The 27,347-nt window shown below is 40.1% G+C and overlaps 1 protein-coding gene and 1 pseudogene across 9 annotated transcripts in view; both read right to left on the bottom strand.

Moving 5' to 3' along the window:
- STIM1 (stromal interaction molecule 1) overlaps positions 1-27,347 on the bottom strand; it is a 244,747-nt gene that overhangs the window by 50,868 nt on the left and 166,532 nt on the right. For all 9 annotated transcript variants that reach the window (XM_074401005.1, XM_010334243.3, XM_074401010.1 and 6 more), the window contains one exon: positions 16,686-16,800. In XM_074401005.1, the coding sequence (XP_074257106.1) occupies positions 16,686-16,800 (115 nt within the window). The remainder of the gene's footprint in view (positions 1-16,685; positions 16,801-27,347) is intronic.
- On the bottom strand, positions 16,809-21,259 carry LOC120364659 (small ribosomal subunit protein uS14-like; annotated as a pseudogene).

Raw genomic sequence — 27,347 nt, 5'->3', positions numbered from 1 at the left:
GACATACACCTGTATCCCAGACACTTGGGAGGCTGAAATGGGAGGATCACCTGGAGTTCGAGGCTAGAGTGAGCCAAGATCGCGCCACTGCACTCCAGCCTGAGTGATAGAGAACATCTCATCTCAAAAAAAAAGATGTGAACTTTGAAACCAGGTGTCTTGATCTGAATATGCAATCTGCTACTTACTAGATGTAAGACCATCTAGTAAGTTACTTAATGGGCAAGTTACTTAATCTTTTGTGCCTCATTTTTGTCACCTGTAAAATGATGAAAATCAGAGTTTTCACATTGTAATAATGTAGTAAAGGGAAGCTCCTAGCATACTGCAAGTGTAAAAAAAAATCAGCTATGATTATCACCATTCATTTATTCATTCATTCACTAAGCTTTTATTGGCTTCTACTCTAACAGATAAAGGGTGAGTTAACCAGCACAGAGATGAATATGCAAGATCTCAATCTTCAAGGGCTCTCTTCAAGAGAGGGAAATAAAAAAGGAAACAAATGAATATAATATAGTGTGATAAATGCTAGGTCAGAGGGATATATAAGGTGATGTGGAAGCACAGAGAAAGGAGTGATTGACAGAATCAGAAAAGGCATCGCAAAGCCCAGCTTCTTATTTGTCTACTCTGGATAACAGCACACCAAGGCAGCTATCAAATCCTTCCAAAGTGGCCCTTCCTAAAGACACTGTGCTACCTGGAACTGTGAATTGTCTCTTTAAGTAGGTTCCTTCTGGTTCCCACTAGCAGCTTCTCAGCTGGGACTAGAGTGAGGTAGAGGTCTTCATTTTCTAATCTGATGTCATTACCAAACCCTGAACCATTGCTGCAAAAATAATCTAGCCTAGACTTCACATGATAGGCACACTAGGCTACCAGGTAAAAAACAGGTCTCCCAGGGCCCAACAGGACATGCTTTTAAAGACCACCTATAGAGCAACTACAACGCTAGTAGAGCCAGGTTAGAGAAAGTCTCGCACGACGGCTGCAGAGTAGTAAGAGAACCTAGGAGCTCTGAAATGTTGGGTGGGCCAAACAACTTATCCAAGATCATACAATCGAACAGCCAACAACACACCTTTGTGCACTGAATCCCTACTCTGGGCCAGGCCCTGTGCTAAGCATTAAGAGATAGAATCATATAAAATGCTGCACTCCAGCAGTCTGATGGAAAAACAGGTAGGGGAACAAATCATTGCAATTAGTGTGCTAAGAGCTGTGAAGAGATAGGGGACATGGGAACACAGAAGAAGACACCTAACTTGGCCCATGGTTTTCAGGGAAAACGTCTTAAAGAAAGGGATACTTAAATTGAGTCTTAAACAGACCAACAAAGGAGAAAAATGAACAGAGGAAACAGCATATATGAAAGCGCCATGGGATGAAAAAGAATAACATATCCTAGGAACTGCTCATATAGCAGTATACTTCCAGAGGAGATGTGGTATGGAATAATGGAAAATAAATACATCAGAGAAATAAGCGTGGACCTGGTATGCTAAACTCTTCTAGCACAATGTCTGGTATATAGAAGGAACTCAGTAAATTTTTAACACAGAAATGTTTACATAAATTATAAGAGAAAAACACTTTCTTCTGCGGCCAATACTACAGAGGTAGATAAGGAATAACAATGGTATATAGAAGGAACTCAGTAAATTTTTAACATAGAAATGTTTACATAAATTATAAGAGAAAAACACTTTCTTCTGGGGCCAATACTACAGAGGTAGATAAGGAATAACAAAAAACTACAGCATTAAAACATAAATAAACTCTTTTTTTTTTTTTGGAGATGGAGTTTCGCTCTTGTTACCCAGGCTGGAGTGCAATGGCAGGATCTCGGCTCACCGCAACCTCCGCCTCCTGGGTTCAAGCAATTCTCCTGCCTCAGCCTCCCGATTAGCTGGGACTACAGGCGCGCACCACCATGCCCAGCTAATTTTTGTATTTTTAGTAGAGACGGGGTTTCACCTTGTTGACCAGGATGGTCTCGATCTCTTGACCTCGTGATCCACCTGCCTCGGCCTCCCAAAGTGCTGGGATTATAAACGTGAGCCACCACGCCCGGCAAATAAACTCTTAAGACATAAAATATCATCCAGGCCGGGTATGGTGGCTCACACCTATAATCCCAGCACTTTGGGAGGCTGAGGAGGGCAGATCACCTAAGGTCAGGAGTTCAAGACCAGCCTGGCCAACATGGTGAAAACCTATCTCTACTAAAAATATAAAAAATTAGCTGGGTCATGGTGGGTGCCTGTAATGCCAGCTACTTGGGAGGCTGAGGCAGGAGAATCACTTGAACCTGGGAGACAGAGGTTGCAGTGAGCCAAGATCACATCACCGCACTCCAGCCTGGGTGACAGAGTGAGACTCCATAAAAAAATACAATACAATACAATACAAGATCATCAGATTTTCATTTATGTGTACATATTACTTTTTCCCCAAGTAAGATAATTCATTTAGAGATTACAGAGGGACATTTAATTTCAATGTATCTAACATCTCACAGACAAACATTAAAAAAAAAAATCATTGACATTTTCTTTCTCTTTTTTAGAGATAGGGTTTTGTTCTGTCACCCAGGCTGAAGTACAGTGACATGATCATCGCTTATTGCAGCCTCAACCTCTGGGACTCAAGCAATCCTCCTGCCTCAGCCTTTTAAAGAGTTGGAATTGCAGGCATGAGCCACCACACCAAGCCAACATTTTCTATAATAAATTTTTCATCAATAACTACTAAGCTTTTGGCATCTTATTTTGTTGAGTCTCAAATGAGACAGCAGTTGTGATCTAAGCTTATCGCTACTCCTACACAAACTAAAGTGTTATCTGACCAATAGGAAAGCCAACATTTATTCTTTCAAAATAACATATGATTACTATTTATTACTATACAGGTATTTACTTGTAACATTTTTAACAGTATCTTTATTTCTTCAGCTTCCATTTAAGAATATTTCTTATACCCAGAAATTTGATGTCCTAACTTGTTTGTTTCATATATAGGGGGAAAATGGGGAAACACTGAAAAATTTAAGTAGAGACCTGGTCAGATCTGGAATCAAGTGAAAGACAGATGGCAGTAGAGCTAGGCTAGGTCAGGAATAACTACATGAAGAACAACAGCCCAAGTAAAAGATGCTTCAGCCGACACTTCTGTTTCAGAGTAAGTTGAAGTAACAGAGATGGAATTTACTCTCCCTCCCAAATTAAAATTACCCTTTCCCCAAAAGACAACATATATGACATAATAGTTTTCAAGACACTGGACATCACCCTACAATGAACACTCCCATTCTTGAGAGATGGGAAACAAATGAGGGAACTTATATAATTGCCCTAGCTTATAGCCTTGAATTTCTTTTTCTTTTTTTTTTTTTTTTTTTGAGACTGAGTTTCGCTCTCGTTACCCAGGCTGGAGTGCAATGGCGCGATCTTGGTTCACCGCAACCTCCGCCTCCTGGGTTCAGGCAATTCTCCTGCCTCAGCCTCCTGAGTAGCTGGGATTACAGGCACGCGCCACCATACTCAGCTAATTTTTTGTATTTTTAGTAGAGACGGGGTTTCACCATGTTGACCAGGATAGTCTCGATCTCTTGACCTTGTGATCCACCCGTCTCGGCCTCCCAAAGTGCTGGGATTACAGGCTTGAGCCACCGCGCCCGGCATAGCCTTGAATTTCTAAGCCACAGTGTAAGAAGTAAAATCTAAGGTTGAGAGAGGGAAATACACTACTGTAAGCTGCTTCTTTTTTTTTTTTTTTTTTTTTTTGAGAAAGAGTTTCACTCTTGTTGCCCAGGCTGGAGTGCAATGGCATGATCTCTGCTCATCACAACCTCTGCCTCCCAGGTTCAAGCGATCCTCCTGCCTCAGTAGCTGGGATTACAGGCATGTGCCACCATGCCTGACTAATTTTGTATTTTTAGCAGAGACAGGGTTTCTCCATGTTGGTCAGGCTGGTCTCGAACTCCTGACTTCAGGCAATCTGCCTGCCTCAACCTCCCAAAGTGCTGGGATTACAGTCATGAGCCACCATGCTCACCCATACTGTAAGCTTCTTATACTATATGTGACATGATATAATCTCTTGAAAGTAGGTCTGGTGCAGTGGCTCGCATCTGTAATACCAGCACTTTGGGAAGTCAAGGCAGGCAGATCACTTGAGGTCAGAAGTTCAAGACCAGCCCGGCCAATATGGCAAAACCTCATCTCTGTTAAAAATACAAAAATTAGCTGAACATAGTGGCATACACCTGTAATTCCAGCTGCTCAGGAGGCTGGAGCACGAGAATCTCTTGAACCCGAGAAGCAGAAGTTGCAGTTAGCCAAGATCGCACCACTGCACTCCAGCCTAGATGACAGAGCAAGACTCTGCCTCAGATTAAAAAAAAAAAGACTCGAGTTAAAGATACATATTTTTTATCTCCTAAAGCAACTACTAAAATGCCAGTTATAGCTAATAAGCCAACAAAAAAAGATATAATCAAATTATAAAAAATACTAAACCCAAAGAAAGTAGAAAAGGTAGGAAAAGGAATTAAAGAACAGATGGAGCAAACAGAAAACAAACAGCAAGATAATGGACTAACCTAAATTATCTTATCATATTAATAATCATATCAATCATATTTGATTAATACTATTAATAATCACACCAAACATAAATCGTCTAATTAATACAATTAACAGATACCGTCACATTGAAAAAATATATATATATATATATATATATATATATATATGACACAACTAGATATACCTATAGAAAATGCACTTTAAATATAAAAATACAAATAGATTAAATGTAGACGGATGGAAAAAGACATTCCAAACTAACAATAGTCAAAAGACAGCTATATTTTTATCAAAGTAGATTTCAGAGCAAAGACTACCACCAAGGATAAAGAAGGTCATTTCATAATGCTAAAGGAGTCAGTCACTAAGAAATAATCATCCTAAATCTTTATGCACCTAGTAACAGAGCTTCAAAATACATGAAGCAGAAACTACAAGGAAAAATAGGCAAATCCACAGTTATTACTGGAAACTTAAATACTCCTCTCTAATAAATGACAGAACAAGTAGTCAGGCTCGTTGCAGTGGCTCATGCCTGTAATTCCAGCACTTTGGGAGGTTGAGGACGGCAGATCACTGGAGGTCAGGAGTTTGAGACCAGTCAACATGGTGAAACCCCAGTCTTTTTGTAAAAATACAAAAACTAGCCAGGCATGGTGGCGTACACCTGTAATCCCAGCTACCCAGGAGACTGAAGCAGGAGAATTGCCTGAACCCGGAAAGCAGAGGTGGAGGTTGCAGTGAGCTAAGATCGTGCCACTGCACTCCAGCTTGGGCAACAGAGAGAGACTACATCTCAAAAAGAAAAGAAAAGAGAACACGTAGGCAGAAAACCAACAAAGATACATAGACTTGAACAACATCAGCAACCAACATGACCTAATTTTCTCCCATTCTATAGGTTGTCTGTTCACTCTGGTGATAGATACTTTTGCTGTAATAGAAGCTCTTTAATCAGATCCCATTTGTCAATGTTTGCTTTTGTTGCATTCGCTTTTGGCATTTTCATCATGAAACCTTTGCCTGTGTCTATGTCCTGAATGGTACAGAATGGGAGAAAAGTTTTGCAATCTACCCATCTGCAAAGGTCTAAAATCCTGAGTCTACAAGGAACTTAAACAAATTTACAAAGAAAAAATAAACACCCCCATTAAAAAGTGGGCAAAGGACATGAACAGATACTTCTCAAAAAAAGATATTCATGCGACCAAAAAACACACAAAAAAGCTCAACATCACTGATCATTAGATAAATACAAATCAGAACCACAATGAGATACCATCTCATACCAGTCAGAATGGCAATTATTCAAAAGTCAAGAAACAACAGATGCTGGCAAGGTTGTAGAGAAAAAGGAACACTTTTACACAGTTGGTGGGAATGTAAATTAGTTCACCATCGTGGAAGACATTATGGCAATTCCTCAAAGATCTAGAAGCAGAAACACCATTTGACCCAGCAATCTCATTACTAGGTATACACCCAAAGGAATATAAACCATTTTATTATAAAGATAAACGCACATGCATGTTCACTGCAGCACTATTCACAATAGCAAAGACATGGAATCAATTCAAATGCCCATCAATGATAAGACTGGATAAAGAAAATGTGGTACATGTATACCATGGAATATTATGCAGCCATAAAAAGAAACAAGATCATGTCCTTTGCAGGGACATGAATAGAGTTGGAAGCTGTTATCTTCAGCAAACTAATGCAAGAACAGAAAACTAAACAGCGAATGTTCTCATTTATAAGTGAGAGCTCAATGACGGGAACACGTAGACACATAGGGGAGGAACAATACATATTGTCAAGGAAATGGGAGGAGGAAGAGCATCAGGAAGAATAGTTAACAGCTGCAGGGCTTAACACCTAGGTGATGGGTTATCTGTGCAGAAAACCTCCATGACACACGTTTACCTATATAACAAACCAGCACATCCTGTACATGTACCCTGAAACTTAAAAGTTGAAGGGAAAAAAAGGCAAAAAAAAAAAAAAAAAAAAGACCTGATTGACATTTGTAGAAATCTCCACTCAACAGAACACTTGTAAGTGTACATGGAATATCTACCAAGCTAGACCATGTCCTGGGACATGAAAGAAAAAAATCTTAAACTTTTTTAAAGGATTCAAGTCACAAATAGTATAAACTCAGATCACAATGGAATTAAATTAGAGATCAATAACCAAAAATGTCTAAAAGAGCTCCAAATATTTGGAAACTAAATCACTTGCTTCTAAATAACTTGTGAACTAAAGATGTCAAAAAGGAAATAGAAGATATTTTGAGTTAAATGAAAATAAAAGCACAACATTTCATCCAATATAGTGATGAATCAATACTGGATGGATGTAGTCTAAAACAGATTTTAAAGGTAGGCATTTCCAGGGCAAAAATAATCTCTCAAATTATAACATATTATTAAGAGATACTAAGTTATTGAAGACTGTATCAGGGAAAAATGTAACAGGAGAACATTTGCCATTAGTTGTGCCTTCATTCTAGGTATTTTTATTCTGTCTGTGCTACTAATAAATCAGCTGGAAAAGAGAAAAACACATACCCACCCACACACACGATACACCAGAATTTGGGAAATGCTGTTAAATCAGTAGTGAAGGGAGATCTACAGCACTAAATTCTGTATTAGAAAAGAAGAAAGGTCTCAAATCAGTGACCTTAGTTTTCATCTTGCCAAACTAAAAAATAAAACAGCAAATTATACCCAAAGGAGCAGATAAAAGAAAATAATACAGATCAGAGTGGAAATCAATGAAATAGAAACTAGAGAAAAATCAATAAAACTAAACACTGGCTCTGTAAAATTAACAAAGATCTAACAAGACTAATCAGGAAAAAAAAGAAGACACAAATTATCAAGATCAGTAATGACACATTATTACAGATTTTATAGACATTAAAATGATAAGGGAATTTTATGAACATATACCAGTTAATTTGACAACTTAGGTGAAATAGACAAATTTCTTTCTTCTTCTTCTTCTTTTTTTGTTTTACAATGACCACAGATGGCGAGACAAATTTCTTGAAAGACACAAACCACCCAAGCTCGAGGATAACCTGAAGGATGTACTTTGCTTATGGGTTGAAAGAACATCAGTATTGTGAAGATGTCAGTTTTCTCAAACTCATCTACAGATTCAATGCAAACCTATTCAAAATCCCACCAGGCTTTTTTGTAGAAATTGACAAGTTTATTCAAGGACCTGAAATAGTCAAAACAACTTGAAAAAGAAGAACAAAGTTGGAGAGCTAGCACTACCTGATTGAAAGAATTATTATAATTCTATGGTAATCAGAACAGCATGGTACTGGATAAAGACAGATGAATAGATCAGTATATCATAATAGTCCAAAAAGAAACTCACACTTACAGAAACAACTTGAGACTTTTTTTGTTTGCTTTTTAGAAACGGGTTCTTGCTATGCTGCCCAGGCTGGATTTCATCTCCTGGGCTCAAGCAGTTTCCACCCGCGCCCCCCGTCTCAGCCACCTGAATAGCTGGGACTACAGTGTGCGCTACTGCACCCAACTTAAAGAACTGACTTTTGACAAAAGATGAGAGGCGAAGCAATGCAATGGAGAAACAAACAGAATTTCAACAAAGGGTTCTAGAACAATGGAGACCATGTGTAAGCACAATAAAGTACTAAGTTCCACACTTCACACCACATAAAAAAATTAATACAAAATGAATTGCAGATCCAAATGTAAAACATAAAACTACAAAACTTCTAGAAAGAAACAGAAAGAAATCTTTGTGTGGCCAGGCACGGTGGCTCACGCCTGTAATCCCAGCACTTTGGGAGGCCGAGGCTGGCAGATCACGAGGTCACGAGATTGAGACCATCCTGACCAACATGGTGAAACCCTGTCTCTACTAAAAATACAAAAATTAGCTGGGCGTGCCTGTAGTCCCAGCTACTCAGGAGGCTGAGGCAGGAGTATTGCTTGAACCCAGGAGGCAGGGGTTGCAGTGAGCCAAGATCGTGCCACTGCACTCCAGTCTGGCACCTGGCGACACAGCAAGGTTCTGTCTCAAAAAAAAAAAAAGAAATCTTTGTGTGACCCTGGGTTAGGCAAAGGTTTGTTAGATACAATACCAAAAGCATGATCTATCAAAAAACAAATTGACGGCCGGGCGCGGTGGCTCAAGCCTGTAATCCCAGCACTTTGGGAGGCCGAGGCGGGTGGATCACGAGGTCAAGAGATCGAGACCATCCTAGTCAACATGGTGAAACCCTGTCTCTACTAAAAGTACAAAAATTAGTTGGTCACGGTGGCGTGTGCCTGTAATCCCAGCTACTCAGGAGGCTGAGGCAGGAGAATTGCCTGAACCCAGGAGGCGGAGGTTGCGGTGAGCCGAGATCGCGCCATTGCACTCCAGCCTGGGTAACAAGAGCGAAACTCCGTCTCAAAAAAAAAAAAAAAAAAAAAAAAAACAAATTGATGAACTGGACTTCATCAAAATTACAACTTTCTGCTCTTCAAAAGACACTGTTAAAAGAATGATAGGACAAGCCACAGATTGGAAGAAACTCTTAGCAAAGTATATATTTGATAAAAGACTTAAATTCAGAATATATAAAGAATTCTCAAAACTCAAAAAAACAACCCAATAAAAAGCAGACAAAAGATTTAACAGATACTCTACCAAAAAAGAGATATGAATGGCAGCCAGGCGCAGTGGCTCACGCTTACAATCCCAGCACTTTGGGAGGACAAGGCAGGCAGATGATGAGGTTAGGAGTTAAAGACCAGTCTAGCCAACATAGTGAAACCCCGTCTCAACTAAAAATATAAACAAAATTAGCTGGGCATGGTGGGCACCCATAATCCCAGCTACTCAGGAGGCTGAGGCAGGAGAATCGCTTGAACCCAGGAGGTGAAGGTTACAGTAAGCCGAGATTGCACCATTGCACTCCAGCCTGGGCAACAATGTGAGAATCCATCTCAAAAAAATAAATAAATAAAATATAAATGGAAACATGTACATAAAAAGATGCTCAACATTATTAGTCATTAGGTAAATACAAAATAAAATGAGATGAGATATCACTACACTATCAGAATGGCTAAAATTAAGCAGATTGACCATACCAAGTGTTTGCCAAGATGTGAAAGAATTGAAAATGTCATATAGTGCTGGTGGGAGTAAAAAAAAAAAAAAAAAAAAACATCTATTTTAGAAAACAGTTTGACAGTTTCTTAAAAACATATACCTACCATATGATCTAGTCATTCCACTCCTAGATATTTACCTAAGAGAAAAGAAAATATATGTCCATACAAAGACTTGCGTGTGAATGTTCATAGCAGCTTTATTTGTAATAGCCAAAAACTAAAAGCAGCTCAATGTCTCCCAATAGAGAAATAGGTAAATAAATTGTGGTAAGTCTCTACAATGGACTACTACTAAGCAATAAAAAGGAATTAACTATTTACACATGCAAAACATGAATGAACCTCAAAATAATTACACTGAGTGAAAGTGGCCAGGTTATCTTTTAAAAAACAGTACATATTATAGAACTCCATGTACATAAAACTCTAGCAAATGCAAACTAATCTGTGGCAGAAAGTACATCAGTGGTTGCTGGGGAGCAGAGACTACGAAGGGCTATGAGAAAACTGTTAGGGGTGATGAATATATTCACTATCTTTAATGCAGTGATGGTTTCACAATTGTATACATGTATCAAAACCTTAAAAACAGTAAACTTTAGAGATTTATACATTTTTATATGTCAATTACAACTCAATAAATATCTTTTAAAAAAGATAATAAAGTTGAGCTAAGGCAGCATCATAAGAGATGCACATAAGATATATTAAAGAGGTAGAACCCTCAGGTGAGAGATACTCAGTGTTCTTATTTATTAAATGGGGATGCAAGTGAAACCTTTTATCCTCAAGTGTCTACTTAAAATAAATATAAAATGTGATAAATGTTAAATCACGACATAGATGCTAGTTGTTTTTATCCTCAGGAAAAAAATTATCCAAAAGAATGTAAGGGAAAGACAAGCCAACTGTATGATTCTTTCAAAAAATACAGCAGCAAACAATTAAAGTCTGAGGTTTTTAACTAAGTGACTTGATGATTCGCTTAGAAAATTATTTTTAAATGACTAAAAAATAATAATAAACATAACTCTCATTGGATTTATGTAAAAGCAAAAACAGGCTGCCAAGTTTTTGATACTAATCTGACTTTTGAAATGGTTTAGACAGAAGTCTGATGCCACCTGGCCTCCCTGTGTTATGTCAACAGAGGTCAGCAGCTCTGCTGGGCGTTTGCTGGCTTGCTTGCTTGGTTTTTTTCTTTCTTTTCTTTTTTTCTTGATGGAGTTTCTCCTTTTCACCCAGGTTACAGTGAAGTGGCATGATCTCAGTTTACTGCAGCCTCCATCCCCTGGGTTCAAGCGATTCTCCCACCTCAGCCTCCCGAGTAGCTGGGATAATAGATGCCCACCACCACACCTGGTTAATTTTTGTATTTTTAGTAGAGACAGGGTTTTACCATGTTGGCTAGGCTGGTCTCAAACGCCTGACCTCAAGTGGTCCACCCGCCTCAGCCTCCCAAAGTGCTAGGATTACAGGTGTAAGCCACTGTACATGGCCTGGATGTTCTTTCTAAAATCTTCCTAGCTCTCCAGCACAGTAAGTCCTCAATTAATGTCATCAATGAGTTGTTGCCAACTACAACTTTAAGCAAAACAAGGTATAACAAAATCAATTTTACCAGAGGCTAATTGACATAAACAAGGGTGAAGTTCCTATGGCATATTTCTGGTCACAAAAACATCACCAAACTTACAAAACACTTCTAATATTAAACAATGAAATAAATGTGAGCTGTACATACATTTCATTAAGATTAAAACAAGTAAGATAATTATTTACCTACTTATTTCAGTTCAAGATTGAGAGTAGCTGAAGTCTATCCTGGGCAGCTCAGGGCACCAGGTGGGAACCAACCCTAGATCAGATGTCATTCCATTGCAGGGCACACATACATGCACGTGTGCACACACACACACACACACACACACACACACACTCTCTCTCTCTCTCACTCTCTCACTCTCTCACTCTCTCTCTCTCTCTCTCTCTCTCCCCCCTCCCCGCCACTCACTCAGACTGGGACCATTTAGACACGCCAGTTCACCTAAAGTGCTTATCTTTGGGATGTGGGAGAAAACTGACGTACCTGGAGAAAACCCATACAGACATCGAGAGAATGTGCAAGCCCCACACACAGACAGTAGCCCCAGTTGAGCAGCAATTTTTTTTATTTTCATCAGCATTATAATCAAACAAGATTGAATGAAGTGATATTATTCAGGAACCTGCTGTACTACTCCACTGCTTCCTGCAGAAAAATCCTGTGATCCAATGAGTAGCACAGACAGAAATCTGTGAACTTATTTATTGTAATATTTATTTTCTACCAGGCTTTTGTAAACAAAAACTTTTTGAAACAACTACTGTAGCAAAGTCCACAGGCACACTAGACTACCAGGTTTTTTTGCTGTTAGCTGCAATCATATTACATAGAATAAAAGATTGATAGGAAGTCCTGATTCATTAAAATGGGGAAGGAAATTATTACTTAAGAAATATTGGCCAGGCACAGTGGCTCACACCTATAATCCCAACATTTTGGAAGGCTGAGGCAGGTGGATCACTTGAGATCAGGAGTTAGAGACCAGCCTGGCCAACATGGCAAAATCCCATCTCTTTTAAAAATATAAAAATTAGCTGGGCATGATGGTGCATGCTTGTAATCCCAGCTACTCAGGAGGCTGAGGCAGGAGAATCCTTGAACCCAGGAGGTAGAGGCTGCAGTGAGCCAAGACCATGCCACTGCACTCCATTCTGGGTTACAGAGTGAGATTCTGTCTCAAAAAAATAAATATACTTTGTTTAGCAGATAGCATCATTTAAAATCTAGTGTCCAGGAAAGGAGAAGAGAAACAGTAATGATGCACTTTGCTTAGAAACAACGAAAGCCATGCTTTAGAGAATTCCCTTAGGTCAGTGCCTCCCGTCATTCCTCTCTAAAAATGATATCATTACTATTTCCAATGGGTCATACATGCAAACAGTAATTCTATTTCTCAATCTACCCAGCCACCATTCCTTTAAAGGTTGCCACTCCTCCAACCTCATATGATCCTGTAGGGACTGGAAATTACAGCTCTCTCCAAACCCTACACACACACTCCCACTATTACCACCCTGTTTAAATCTGTAATCCACACTATGCCAATCTGATTCTTCCCTTGTCATATCTGACTCTTGAGCAAAGACACTTAGAAACAAAAAATGAATAAAGCTGAGTCACATGAATGTATTTAATTAGAAAAGCCCAATCCCCTAGACTCTGCTGCTAGGATTCCTGGAGTTGCCTTCATTCTTGGTCTTTCTTCAACTTGTTTGACCAGTTCTTCCATACTCAATTACTCAATGTTGTATAATAAAGAATTTGGCAGATCTTTGTCCTGGGTTACTAGGAGGTACCCACTGAATTTTTGGTATATTCCCAGTGACAGGGATGTCTTTATGATTCATGGTGAGTCTTTTGGACCACATATGAGTTCAGGCTAATAAGATGACTCAGGATGAGGGCAGGTCACTAGAAAAATCAACCATGGGATTAGAGGGGTGGGGCTCCGAGCCAGGTGATATCAATCCAACTTTTAGGGAGAAAAAGGGAGCTGGAAATCAAGTTCAATCATGTGCCCAATAATTCAATCAAACATGCCTATGTAATGAAACCCTAAGAAAAACCCTGGACCCCAAAGTTCAGTTGAGTTTCCTGGCTGGCAAACACAATGATGGGCTGGAAAGGGAGGTGTGTCCTGATTCCACAAGGAGAGGACAAAAAAGTCTCATATTCAGGTCTTGCCTGAATATGATCTCCCAGATCTTGCCCTATGAATTTCTTCTTTTGGCTGGTCCTGATTTGTATCTTTTATAATCAAATTATAATTGTAAGTACAGGGCTTTCCTGAGCTCTGTGAGTAGTTCTAGTTAATTATCAAATCTGAGAAGGCCATGGTAATACATGAATTGTAGCCAGCTGGTCAGAAGTGCAGGTGGCCTGGGAACAACTTGAAATTATGGCTAATGTCTGAAGTGAGAGTAGCCTTATTGGGGGCTGTGACCTTAACTTGTGAATTCTGTGCTAACTCTATATAATCATAATATCTACACTTCATATGGATTCTGTGAGAAATAAATAAGTTAATATATGTAAACCATTTAGAAACAATGCCAAGCATATATTAAATACTATATAAATGTTAAGTAGTTTTTGACTTTTTGTTGTTGCTGCTGCTGTTTTTAATTACTAAAGTCCAGAGCTGGCTAAGATAGAGATTAGAAAGCTTTTCTGCAAAGATCTACATAACACAGAGAAAAGACTGGCTCCCAACATTACTCAGAAATGTTAACAATGCTAATCACACAGATGGTACTGACACTAGCCAGCTAATGTTCTGAACACAAATGACCACTGCTGACATCTACATCATCTAGCTAAACTCAGTACAGCCAGTTTGAGCCAGTGCCAGAATATTACATACTTTTTGTAGCTCTGGAAATCATCACTCCAGAGAGATTAGGGGACCTTCTCTGAATAATGAAGCAAATCGTTGAGAGGAAGAGGACGTATAAAACTTCGCATTTTAGTCTGTCAAATCACCAGGTATAACACACAGTGAGCAAGTTCAAAAATGGTTCATATATATCATTTACCATCTTAACTGTGAACTACATTACTGTGCACTGAAAGGCTTTTCTCTACTCATGGTTAATGAAGACTCTCCCCGCAAAAACTCACTCCATTGTCTTCCATTTTCCTGTAATTTAGAACACACTGGAAGTGTTCCAAATAGTTGCTGAGTTCAAAAATAAAGTCCTTACCAGAAAACTGCCTGGAGCTGTTTTCTAGCATTATGATTCAGTCCCTCTGTTTCTGCCCTCTCACTTTCCTTCCCTAGATACTTCCATGTGAGCTTTCAGAAAAGGCCAGAATGCTCTCCCTGCCATCTCTAAGTTCCTACTTTTGAAACCCACTCTTAAAAACCAGCCACCCTGTCCTCATGTTATTAGAGAAAAATAAGAAAGCAAAATACTAAATGATACTAGCAGAAGATTTTTTTTTTCCTGGCACTGCTGGTATACTTCCAAAGCTCATGTCACTGGCTTGATCTTCATCAGTAGGCAGCCTGAGTTGCTCAGGAGCTATTAAAGAAAAGCCCCCAGAAAGAACTCAGCTTCCAGAGATATCTAGGAAGCTCTCTCCTACAGCTGCCTAATGTTTTTTCTACATTGATAAAACATAGAGTTAACAGGAAGCATCAGCCTGTTCATCCCATAATCAGGATTAGAATTCAGGTCTTCCTGTTTCAAATTTAATGCTCTCCATCTACAATATAGATGATCCCTTTCAGATCTCAAATTCTGTAAGCCTAAATTAAAATGTAAATAAAAATAGAAACTGCCTCATTTCTACTAAAACTAGTCTTCTCTAGACTAATGCTTGCAACCAAGAGGGTACTGAAAAGCATCGGCCTACAGAGCTGAAGTTCCAAGCCAAAGTTCTGACTACCAAATGCATGATAATGAACAAGTAACTTTACACATCTAGGCCTAAGTTTCCTCAAATTAAAAACTAGAGACTCTGGTAGTTCCTTATGTCTAACCCCTGTTAGCCTCAGAACCTGCCCTAAGAGACTCTGGGAAGAGAGACTACTTCCAGCCTTGTTGGTATCTGTGCCGTAGCCACAGATATAAATAGAGAGGAAGCTAAAGCCCTGTTTTTCCCTTCCCTGTCAAGTCTCACACATGCCCTTTCACAAAGAACTCTGAAGTAAATGCTCCAGAAAAAAAAAATGGTAATCATGATTTTGCAGTTTTACACAAATCTAAAGTTTTCATTAAGCTCAACATGGGTCAGTAGAGTGGTATGACTAGTGAGGCACCAGTATCTAATCAGACTGCAATAACAAATGCACAGGATTCAGAAGGTGAATCCTGTGCATTTCAACTCTGTGATGATATGTGTTCATCTCTGTTCAACTCTGTGATGATAAAATCACACTTGGAGGTCTGCAGCCAACTATAGGATCTAAGAAACACATTAACAAAAGTGTTTATAGGCAGGAAATCAAGATGAGAAGGAGGCTGAGAAAATTTTTTCTTCAAGAAGTAGGGCTACTTAATCTGGAAAAGAGAAAACTCAGGAGAGAGTCTACTCTACACTATTGCTTTCAACCAAGATGGTATAGAAAAGCTTTCAACCAGCTGGGCACGGTGACTCACGCCTGTAATCCCAGCACTTTGGGAGGCTGAGGTGGGTGGATCATGAGGTTAGGAGTTCAAGACCAGCCTGACCAATATGGTGAAACCCTGTCTCTACTAAAAATACAAAAATTTACAAAAATTAGCTGGGCATAGTGGTGTATGCCTATAGTCCCAGCTACTCAGGAGACTGAGGCAGGAGAATCACTAGAACCCGGGAGGTGGAGGTTGCAGTGAGCTGAGATGGCCACTGCACTCCAGCCTGTGCGACTCCATCTCAAAAAAAAAACAAAAGAAAAAAAAGCTTTCAACCAAGATGGTATAGAAAAGAAGAGAGTCTGTACCCTCACCCAATCTTTGAATTGTCTAGGACTCAGCGGAGCTGGGACTAAGTGGGAAGCTGGAGAAGAAAGAGGCTGCCTCAAGAGACCAGTAAGCTCTCTTTCTCTGGAGACGAAGCACCAAAATCTGGAAGATTCCTATGCCAGGGTCAGGTGTGTGTGGAAAGGGGTAGGAATAGGATAGAATTCAAAAAGTATTCTAATGAAAAAGAACTCCAGCTCTGGAGAACCTTGCCCCATGTCCAGCACAGTGACTATATTCAGTCTTATTTAGTGACTGTAGAATCATTTCAATAATTTGCCCTTTACTAAGCATTTTATATTCATGTCCTTTTAAGTCCAAGTTGCTGCTTCTCTATTCTCTAAACCTTCACGCAACTAGGATTGATGACCAGGCTGCCTATTACCTTCTGATGACTTCCATGCCTTCCACAGGTCCTCCACGCTGATGAGCTTATCCTCACCATGGAAGGTGCTGTGTTTCACTGTTGGGTCATGGTAATTAAGGTCCTCCCTCAGGAACTGCAAGGGAAAAGTACACAAGTCACAAGAGATACCAAGGAGTCAGCCCATCAAGATCTCCACGCAGGTCACCTGCCTCTAGCTAGCCACAACACATTCCATCTACCCAACACACAAGTGTACACATCACTCATGTATCCTTCCTTGTGCATATGTCTTAGCTGCCATTTAGTTGTCACCTCCTCTTTGTTTCATGTCTCACTTGAAAAATATATATAAATTAGAAATTCCTTCCTTATATTTTTTAATTATGAAAAGATAACACGACAGTTAACTGAAATCAATAAGCTAAAAGAGGAAAGAAAAAAAAGGGAGAAAGAATTTAAAATGTTTGAGTACTCGTATACTAACCAATATTCTAATAATTTCCACAATATTTTTTCATCAAATCTTCACAACCAATGAATTATCATACTTATTTTATAAATGAGAACAGTAATACTCTTGAAGATAATGCCATTTGCCCCAAATCACATTAGGTTTAGATCAGGTTAACTCACTGTGATGATTTTAAAACATGTCCACAAATTATTTGACAACCCTCCCATTAAAGGTAGATTTCCCTCCCCTTTAATATAGGCTGACATTAGTGACTCATCCTCTAACAAATAGAATGTAGCAGTGATGTTGCATGACACCCAAGTCTAGGCTAGAAAAGGCAATACAGGCCGGGCGCAGTGGCTCACGCCTGTAATCCCAGCACTTTGGGAGGCCAAGGCAGGCGGATCACAAGGTCAATAAATAGATCGAGACCATCCTGGTCAACATGGTGAAACCCCATCACTACTAAAAAAAATACAAAAAAATAGCTCGGCATGGTGGCACATGCCTGTAATCCCAGCTGCTCAGGAGGCTGAGGCAGGAGAATTGCCTGAACCCAGGAGATGGAGGTTGCGGTGAGCCGAGATTGCGCCATTGCACTCCAGCCTGGGTAACAAGAACAAAACTCCGTCGCAAAAAGAAAAAAAGAAAAGGCAATACAAATTTCACCTGGCTCTCTCTCTTTTGGGACACATGCCTGAGGGACCCTGAGCCAACATATAAGAAGCCTGGATACCCTGAAGCCACCCTACTGGAGATATCATGTGGAAAGACTATGTAGAGATAGAAATGTGTGAGTAGCCCCAGCTGTTTGGGTCTTCCAGCTCAGGAGTCAGGTAAGTGAGTGACTGGGACCTAAGGTGATTCCAGCCCCCAGCTCTACAATCAGTTCGCCTGACACTGAATAGACGCAGATGAGCTATCCCTATTGAGCCATGCCAAGAATGCAGACCCATGAGCAAAATTAATGTTGTTGCTGTGTTAAGTCACAGTTACAAGGAAGTTTGTTACACAGCATTAGATAATTGAAACACTTGCTCAAGGTTATAGCTGACAAGTCATGGAGTTAATATTCAGTCTGATGATAAAATCCAAATTTTTCCCCAGCACTACACATAATGTCTCTTAATTATCTGGAATTTTTTTTCATAATATACTTTAACAAGAAAGAATAAAAATAAAGGAAATCAAAGCTTTTAGAAATTGAACTGGTAATTAACTCCAGAGATACTCATATAGTTTAATTGTTAATCTCATTCATATGTATCAGACTAAACACTGACCATTGCTTTCCACAGACCCTCAAAATCAAAAAAGAAATGCAATTCTGGTCACTACTCTCACAAGAACACATTTTAGTAGAAATTTTAGGCAATGTCTCATCCATTTTTCCTTGTCCACAAAGTCCAGGAAAGAGTGTGACCCAGAGTAATGTCAGTAAATGTTGCTGACTACATGAATATATGGTCTCAGATTCCCTAGATATAGTCACAGGAAGTCTAAGACAGCCAGTCTAGGACCATAAATTAATATATTCAATCACTCACTCATTTATTCAACAGATAGTCAATGAGGATTCTGTGTACTAGATATAATACCCAGTACTATAGAGGCCGTAAGTAGTAAACAAAACAAACAAGAATCTTTATCCTCATCATCCAACTGGAGTGAGAGAGATAATATAAATAAAGCAGGGCATCCCTTCATAATAAAATCTCTCAGCCAGCTATAATGGCTCATGCCTATAATCCCAGTGCCTTGGGAGGCCAAGGCAGGAGGATAGTTTGAGGCCAGGTGTTTGAGACCAGCCTGGGCAACATAATAAAGACTCTGTCTCTATGAAAAGAAGTTTTAAATTAGCCAGGTGTGGTGACACACACCTGTAGTCCTAGCAACTTGGGAGGCTGAAGCAGGAGGATTTCTTGAGCCCAGGAGTTTGAGGCTGCAGTGAACTGTGATTGTACTATTGCACTCCAGCCTTGGTGACAGAGAGAGAGATCCTGTCTCTTAAAAAAAAGAAAAGAAAAGAAAAGAAAAACTTTCAGCGAATTGGGTATAGAAGGAATATACCTCAGCACAATATATGACAAACCCACATCTAACATACTGAACAGGGAAAAGTTGAAAGCTTTTCCTCTAAAATCTGGAACAAGACAAGGATGCCCTCGTTCACCACTATTATTCAACATAGTACGAAAAGTCCTAGCCAGAGAAATTAGGCAAGAGAAACAAAGAAAGGGCATCCAAATTGGAAAGGACGAAGTCAGACTGCCCCTGCATCATGCAGACAACATGATCTTTTTTTTTTTTTTGAGACAGGGTCTTACTCTGTCACCCAGGCCAGAGTGCAGTGGCATGATCTCAGCTGACTGCAACCTCCACCTCCTGGGCCTCAAGCAATCCTCCCATCTCAGCCTCCCAAGTAGCTGGAACTACAGGTGTGCTAATTTTTGGTATTTTTGGTAGAAACGAGATTTCACCATGTTACCCAGACTGGTCTCAAACTCCTGATCTCAAGGAATCCAATCACCTCAGCTTCCCAAAGTGCTGGAATTACAGGTGTGAGCCACCGTGCCCAGCCAGCAACATGATATTAAATCTAGAAAAACCTACAGACACCACCAAAAAACTGTTAAAACTAGTAAACAAATCTGAAAAAGAAATCAAAACAACAATCCCATTTACAACAGCTATAAAAAAGAAAATACCTAATAAAACAGTATGGAGGTTCCTCAAAAAATGAAAAATAGAACTACCATATGATCCAGCAATCCCACTATTGGGTACATATCCAAAGGAAATGGTATCAGCGTGTTGAAAAGACATCTGCACTTCCATGTTCACTGTAGCACTGTTCATAATAGCCAAGATAGAGAATCAACCTCAAGGCCCATGAGCAAATGAATGTTTAAAGAAAATGTGGTATATTTACACAATGGCATACTATTCAACCATTAAAAAAAAGAATGAAATTCTGCCATTTGTGGCAACATGAATGTGCCTTGAGGACACTATGCTAAGTGAAATAATCCAGGCACAAAAAATCAAATACCACATGTTCTCACTCATATATGGAATCTTAAAAAGTTGATCTCATAGAAGTAGAGAATAGGATAGTGGTTACCAGAATCTGGGAAGGGTGAATGGGAAGATGGGGAGAGATTGGTCAATGGGTACAAATGTACAATTAGGAGGATAAGTTTTTAAGTTCTAGTGTTCCATTGCACAGTGGGATGATTTTAGTTAATAATAATATATTGTATATTTCAAAATGGCTAGAAGAAAGGATTCTGAATGTTTACCACAAAGAAATGATATATGTTTGAGATGACAAATATACTAATTACCCCCTAATTTGATCATTATACATTGTATACATGTATCAAAACATCACACTGTATCCTATAAATACGTAAAATTTTTTTGGATGGTTGGTTGGTTGGTGGAGTTTTGGTTTTTTTTGAGACAGGGTCTCACTGTGTCACCCAGGATAGGTGATTCCACTGCCTGAACTTCCCAAGTAAGTTGGACTATGGATGTACACCACCATACCCAGCTGTTTTTTGGATTTTTTGTAGAGAGAAGTTTTCACTATGTTGCCCAGGCTGGTCTCGAACTCCTGAGTTCCAGCAATCCTTCTGCCTCAGCCTCTCAAAGTGCTGGGATTACAGGCATCACCCACCATGCCCAGCAAATATGTACAACTGTTATGTGTCAATTACAAATAAAATAAAACTTTAAAAATGTTTTTAAATAAAATTAAATTTAAATAAACAAAAAAGTAAGCAGGGAAGAGGAATAGGGAATGCTAAGAGTAGTGGTATTCACAGTTTGTCATTTTAATGAGAAGAATCAAGGTATTATTAAGAAGCTGACTTCATTTTCTTCATTTTTATTTTATGTACAAACAGGTAATATTATTTTTCAATGGGTGGATGCCTTAGATAATCCTTTCGAGAAAGACCACTTAGTCCAACTTAATGAAACCTATATCCTTCACATACTGACAGCAACACTAAAGACACATATTGAGGCAGTATTTCCAGATCAGACCATGCTGGTTTGAGCAGATCCAACAAGAGCAAGAACCGTGGCCAGATTTTTGTCGGTGGCTCCAGTAGAGCTGCTAGTGATCCATCTTGCCTTCAGGAGTGCAACAAAGCAAAACGCAGGAAGGTGATTTTAAAGCAAATACTTGAAGAAGGTGTGGGAGAAAGGCATGCAGAATAACTGAAAGAAGAGTATGCCAAGAATAGAGAGGGGTAGATGCAAAGTCCCTGAGGCAAGATAACAACTTGGTATGTTATAATAAGAAGGCCAGTATGGCTGGTGAGAAATGAGTAAAGTGGGGAGTAGCAGGAGATGAACCCACAGAATTCCAGAACAGAGAGCCTCCTTTTCAGGCTATTATCAAGACTTTGATTTTTCACGCTGAGATAGGAGCTGTTACAGGGACGGGAGCTGAACAGAGGTATAACATGATCAAATTTATATTGTTAAGAGGATTTCTCTGGATACTGTGTTAAAAAGTAGACTATAAAAGGGAAAGGGTAGATGCAGAGAAATCACCCAGGTGGCTACTGCAATAATGTGAGCTAATGGTGGCTTGAAACAAGGTGGTAGCTGTGGAAGTGATGAGAAGTTGTCAGGATTGGGATATAATTTAGAGATAAAATCTGCTATTCTCATGATTTTTTAGGTTTGATTAATGAGGTCCTTCAAGATATACCCTTCTTTGGTCCTCACAGGCTCCAACCTAGAACCTCTTAACCTAAGACTAGTGAGAAGCAGGCCTTGGGAGCAGAAACACCAAAATCTCCAAGGAAGGGGATTTTCTGCCATTATCAGATAACTCCAGGAAACCATCTGACATGAGATACCAGTTGCTTATAGGAAACCAACAAGAAATAGACTGATTTTTATAGTCAAGCCTGATCACTGAGGTTATGTGGAGAGCAGAGAAACTCAGAAAGAAAGTACAAGGAAGATCTGCACAGGGACTCACATATAGACCCTACTGGTGCCACAAAGCACACAAAAAAGGAGTAGGGTCAGAAAACAAGGTCAGCAGGAAGATGATGCCAAATGAGGAAGTGGTGAATAGAAGCTCTACTTGAAGGAAGGTACCTATGCTGAATGGGACCTCTTTAGAAAATAAAGAAATGAAGCTGCAACAATCAGGCCTGAAGAGTCAGAAATGCAGAACCCATAGAAACGGGCTACTTACTTGCTGTGTGACTGTTGGGCAAGCTACTTTGCCTCTCTGAGCCTGTTTTCCTCTCAAAATTAGGGTTAATAATGCCCCTCCTTTGGGCATGGTAAGGATTAAATGAGACATGTTTGCAGAAGTCATAAATTGCCTTTGCATTTGTCTTTTACTAGCCTGCACAGCATTTTACAAAGTTGAAGCTAAATTTTAAAATCAGAGAATTTTGGCCGGGCATGGTAGCTTAAACCTGTAATCTCAGCATTTTGGGAGGCCGAGATGGGTGGATCACCTGAGGTCAGGAGTTTAAGACCGGACTGGCCAAATGGTGAAACCCTGTCTCTCCTAAAAAATACAAAAATTAGCTGGGCAGGGTGACGCATGCCTGCAATTCCAGCTACTTGGGAGGCTGAGGCAGAAGAATCGCTTAAACCTGGGAGGCAGAGGTTGCAATAAGCCAAGATTGTGCCACTGCACTCTCCAGCCTGGGTGACAGAGCCAGACTCCATCTCAAAAAGTCTCAAAAAAAAAAAATCAGAAAATTTCACTAAAAGTTCACTCAGGCTATTGATTTGTCTAAAAGATAGCCTGAGAAAGTGGACTTCCGGTAAAATTTTTTTTTTTTTTCTTTTTTTGAGACAGAGTTTCACTCTTGTTACCCAGGCTAGAGTGCAATGGCGCGATCTCAGCTCACCACAACCTCCGTCTCCTGGCTTCAGGCAATTCTCCTGCCTCAGCCTCCTGAGTAGCTGGGATTACAGGCACACACATGCCACCATGCCCAGCTAATTTTTTGTATTTTTAGTAGAAACGGGGTTTCACCATGTTGACCAGGATGGTCTCGATCTCTTGACCTCGTGATCCACCCGCCTCAGCCTCCCAAAGTGTTGGGATTACAGGCGTGAGCCACCGCGCCCCGCCCAACTTTTAGTAAAATTTAAGGCTTATGCCTTAAAGCTCAGCACTTTAGGAGGCCAAGATGGGAAGATTGCTTGAGCCCAGGAGTTCAAGACGGGTCTCGACAATGCAGTGAAACCCTATCTCTACAAAAAAATTTAAAATTAGCCACATGTGGTGGTGTGTACTTGTGGTCCCAACTACTTGAGAGGCTGATATGGGAAGATCATTTGAACCCCAGAGTTAGTTAAGGCTGTGGTGAGCCGTGATCATACCACCTGTACTCCAGCCTGGGCAATAAAGCAAGACCCTGTCTAGAAAAAAAAAAAAAAAATCAAAAGATCTAGCCACAGTAAGCTCAAATGACTTAGAATTTTATACAGGAGTGGCTTAAGGACTAACAACTTGATTGGAAAAGAAGAGTGACAGCTAAGGGACTCCTCATGAGGTTGCATTTGCATAGCACACACACTATTTTGATGAAGATTATTCATGACAAATTAATTTTATTTTATATTTATTTATTCTTGGTTTTTTTTTTTTTCTTTTTTTTTTTTGAGACGGAGTTTCGCTCTTGTTACCCAGGCTGGAGTGCAATGGCGCGATCTCGGCTCACCGCAACCTCCGCCTCCTGGGTTCAGGCAATTCTCCTGCCTCAGCCTCCTGAGTAGCTGGGATGACAGGCATGCACCACCATGCCCAGCTAATTTTTTGTATTTTTAGTAGAGACGGGGTTTCACCATGTTGACCAGGATGGTCTCGATCTCTTGAGCTTGTGATCCGCCCGCCTCGGCCTCCCAAAGTGCTGGGATTACAGGCGTGAGCCACCGCGCCCGGCTCTTCTTTTTTTTTTTTAGATGGAGTCTCACTGTGTCACCCAGGCTGGAATGCAGTGGTGTGATCTCGGCTCACTGCAACCTCTGTCTCCCAGGTTGAAGCAATTCTCCTGCCTCAGCCTCCTGAGTAGCTGGGATTACAGGTGCCCACCATCATGCCTGACTAATTTTTATGTTTTTAGTGGAGGCAGGGTTTCACCATGTTGGCTGGGCTGGTCTCAAACTCCTGACCTCAAGTGATCACCCGGCTTCAGTCATCCAAAGTGCTGGGATTACAAGCATGAGCCACCACACCCAGCCACAAATTAATTTTAAAATGCAACTTTTTATGAAGATGTTTTTACTAACCTTTTAAACTTAAGGGAAAAAATCAATTGTCCACATCAAAGAATAAATATATACAGCAGCTCCTCAAATAACACCATTTCTTTCAATGTCATTTTGTTATAATGTCCATGAAAAAAAATCAATTCCCAGCTGGGGCTACTGTATGTGTGGAGTTTGCATGTTCTCCCCACATGTGCATGGGTTTTCTCTGGGTTCTCTGATTTCCTCTCGCATCCCAAAGATGTACATTTTAGGTGAACTGGTATGTCTACATGGTCCTAGCCTGAGTGTGTGAGTCTGCCCTGCAATGGAATGGCATCCTATCCAGGGTTGGTACCCACCTTGTACCCTGAGCTGCTAGGATAAGCTCTGGACACTCTCAACCCTGAACTGAAATAAGCAGGCAAATAATTATCTTACTTGTTTTTATTAATAGCCTACTACACACCTAGGTAATATGAAATAGCCGATTGCTCCTAGGTTACAGGTACAGTACAACATGTTACTGTACTGAATATTGTAAGGAGTTGTAACACAGTAGTATTTGTGTACAACATGTTACTGTACTGAATATTGTAAGGAGTTGTAACACAGTAGTAGTTGTGTATCTAAACATAACTAAACATAGAAAAGATGTAGTAAAAATATGATATTATAATCTTATGGAACCACATTGTATATGTGGCCCATTGTTGACTGAATGTCCTTATGTGGCATATGACTATATATAAAATATATTTATATATATATAATTCACATTATATATGTGTATGTATATATATATATTATATAATTTGGGGTATCTTAAAGGTTGGGGAGTTGGTGCTAAAGGAGCTAATGGAGGCCTCAATCCCCTACCTCTTAGAACCGCTCTTGGATTGACATAACTACATGGCAACAATCTGCCAGAGCTGCTCCTTCCAAAGAGGCATGTGCTCTTCGGTTTGCCACAGCTCTCACCACTCACAGATTTATGCATATGCATTTAAACAGCACACATTACTCAGTTATAATGCTTTCTGGCCCCTCAGGGGCATAGTTTGTAATTCCTGTTGTACACTAAAGTACTATGAGTTTAAAGCACAATTCAGATGTTAATTGAGATTATCATTGGAAGGAGAGTGAGATAAGGACAGAAAAGTAACAGAAAAAGATTCTTGATTAAAGGTGGCCTCTTCTATGCTTCCATAGTGCCTGTGCATACCTTTATCAATCTTATGAAATATCTATCTCCTCTGCCAAACCATATACTCCTGATAGAAGTTCCCAGTTACTCAGCCATAAGCATCGCACCCAAGAATACTGTGTTGAGCTATAACTTTGATGTCCAATATACTTGAAGTAGGCATTACTACATCTTACTCTGAAAACTGTCCCACAACCAGCTAAGAGCTAAAGTCTGACTAAGGACAAAGTTTAAGAGTAACAAAAGGTAATAACAAAGTTAAATGGGCAGCTTTTGTCTCCCACTAAAAGGATTTACTGTTTCAGACACAGAACAAGCAGCTCTTCTCTCAGGAAGACCTAAGGAGGCTCCCTAAAGAGTCTTGCCCTACCATGGGGAATGCAGCATTGGCTAGAACTACAGCTCAATAGCTCTCCAAAGAGCCAAAGCACCAGCTGTCACTAGGTATATTTAGTTCCATGTGCTCAAAAAAGTGATCTCCCAGAAGGTGACACAAAGCATAAACCCATTCCAAGTGTTAAGCAGTAGTGAAGTAGTGAGAGTGGGAGCAGAGAAGAGGGAAGACATCTCTCTATAATTTCTACAAAATAGGCCCAGTCAGCTTGATCCACCAGAGAACAGAATTCGCTGACAGAAAGCCAGAAGAAGAGCAGCACACCTTTGGGTACAGCAATCTGGATGGCTTTCCTGGGGTCTTCCTTAGAATCAATAACTCTTCCCTCACCTTTCCAACCTTGCTCCCTACTACTTACCTTTTACATTTCCCAAACCAAATCGCACCACCTCCATTCCCACTTTCCCTGCTGCTTCCCAACTCCCACCCAGCCTAAAATATTTAGAACCCTACATTAGTCTATTCTTGCATTGCTATAAAGAAATACCTGTGGCCGGGCACAGTGGTTCATGCCTGTAATCCCAGCACTTTGGGAGGCCGAGGTGAGCAGATCACTTGAGGTCAGGAGTTCAAGACCAGCCTGGCCAACATGGTAAAACCCCATCTCTACTAAAATACAAAAAATAGCTGACATCGTGGCATGTGCCTATAATCCCAGCTACCTGGGAGGCTGAGGCAGGAGAATTGCTTGAATTCAGGAGGCAGAGGTTGCAGTAAGCCGAGATTGTGCTACTGTACTCCAGCCTGGGCAACAGAGCAAGATTCTGCCAAAAAAAAAGATAAAGAAAAGAAAAGAAATACCTGAGACTGGTAAGGAAAAGTTGGTTAATTAGCTCACAGTTCCACAGGCTATACAGGAAACATAGCAGCTTCTGCTCCTGAGGAGGCCTCGGGAAACTTACAATCACGCCAGAAGGTGAATGGGAAACAGATACACCTTACACAGCCGGAGCAGGAGGAAGAGAGAGCGAGGTGGTGAGATGCTACACACTTTTAAATGACCAGATCTCATGAGAACTCACTCACTACACAATACTAAGGGGGATGGTGCTAAACCATTCATGAGAACACCACCCCCATAATCCAATCACTTCTACCAGGCCCACCTCCAACACTGGGGATTACAATTCAATATGAGGATTTGGTGGGGACACAGAACCTAGCCATATCAAATCCATAAGTCACATGTTCCAGATGTAGGTATTTTACCAACTCCTATTCACCTCTTGAACATCTAACAAGGAAACATACCATATTTCAGGTACAATAGCTCTAAATGTCATTTATAGAGTTCTAAGGACATGGATGTTTCATGGATGAAATATCTGTCTCCACTGAGATCAGAAGCTGTTGCTGAAGGGCAGGTATAGGGCAGTCATT

Source organism: Saimiri boliviensis, chromosome 6 (genome assembly GCF_048565385.1).
Source record: "Saimiri boliviensis isolate mSaiBol1 chromosome 6, mSaiBol1.pri, whole genome shotgun sequence".
NCBI lineage: Eukaryota > Metazoa > Chordata > Mammalia > Primates > Cebidae > Saimiri > Saimiri boliviensis.
The sequence above is the reverse complement of the archived record's forward strand: the minus strand, read 5'-3'. Positions and strand labels throughout refer to the sequence as shown.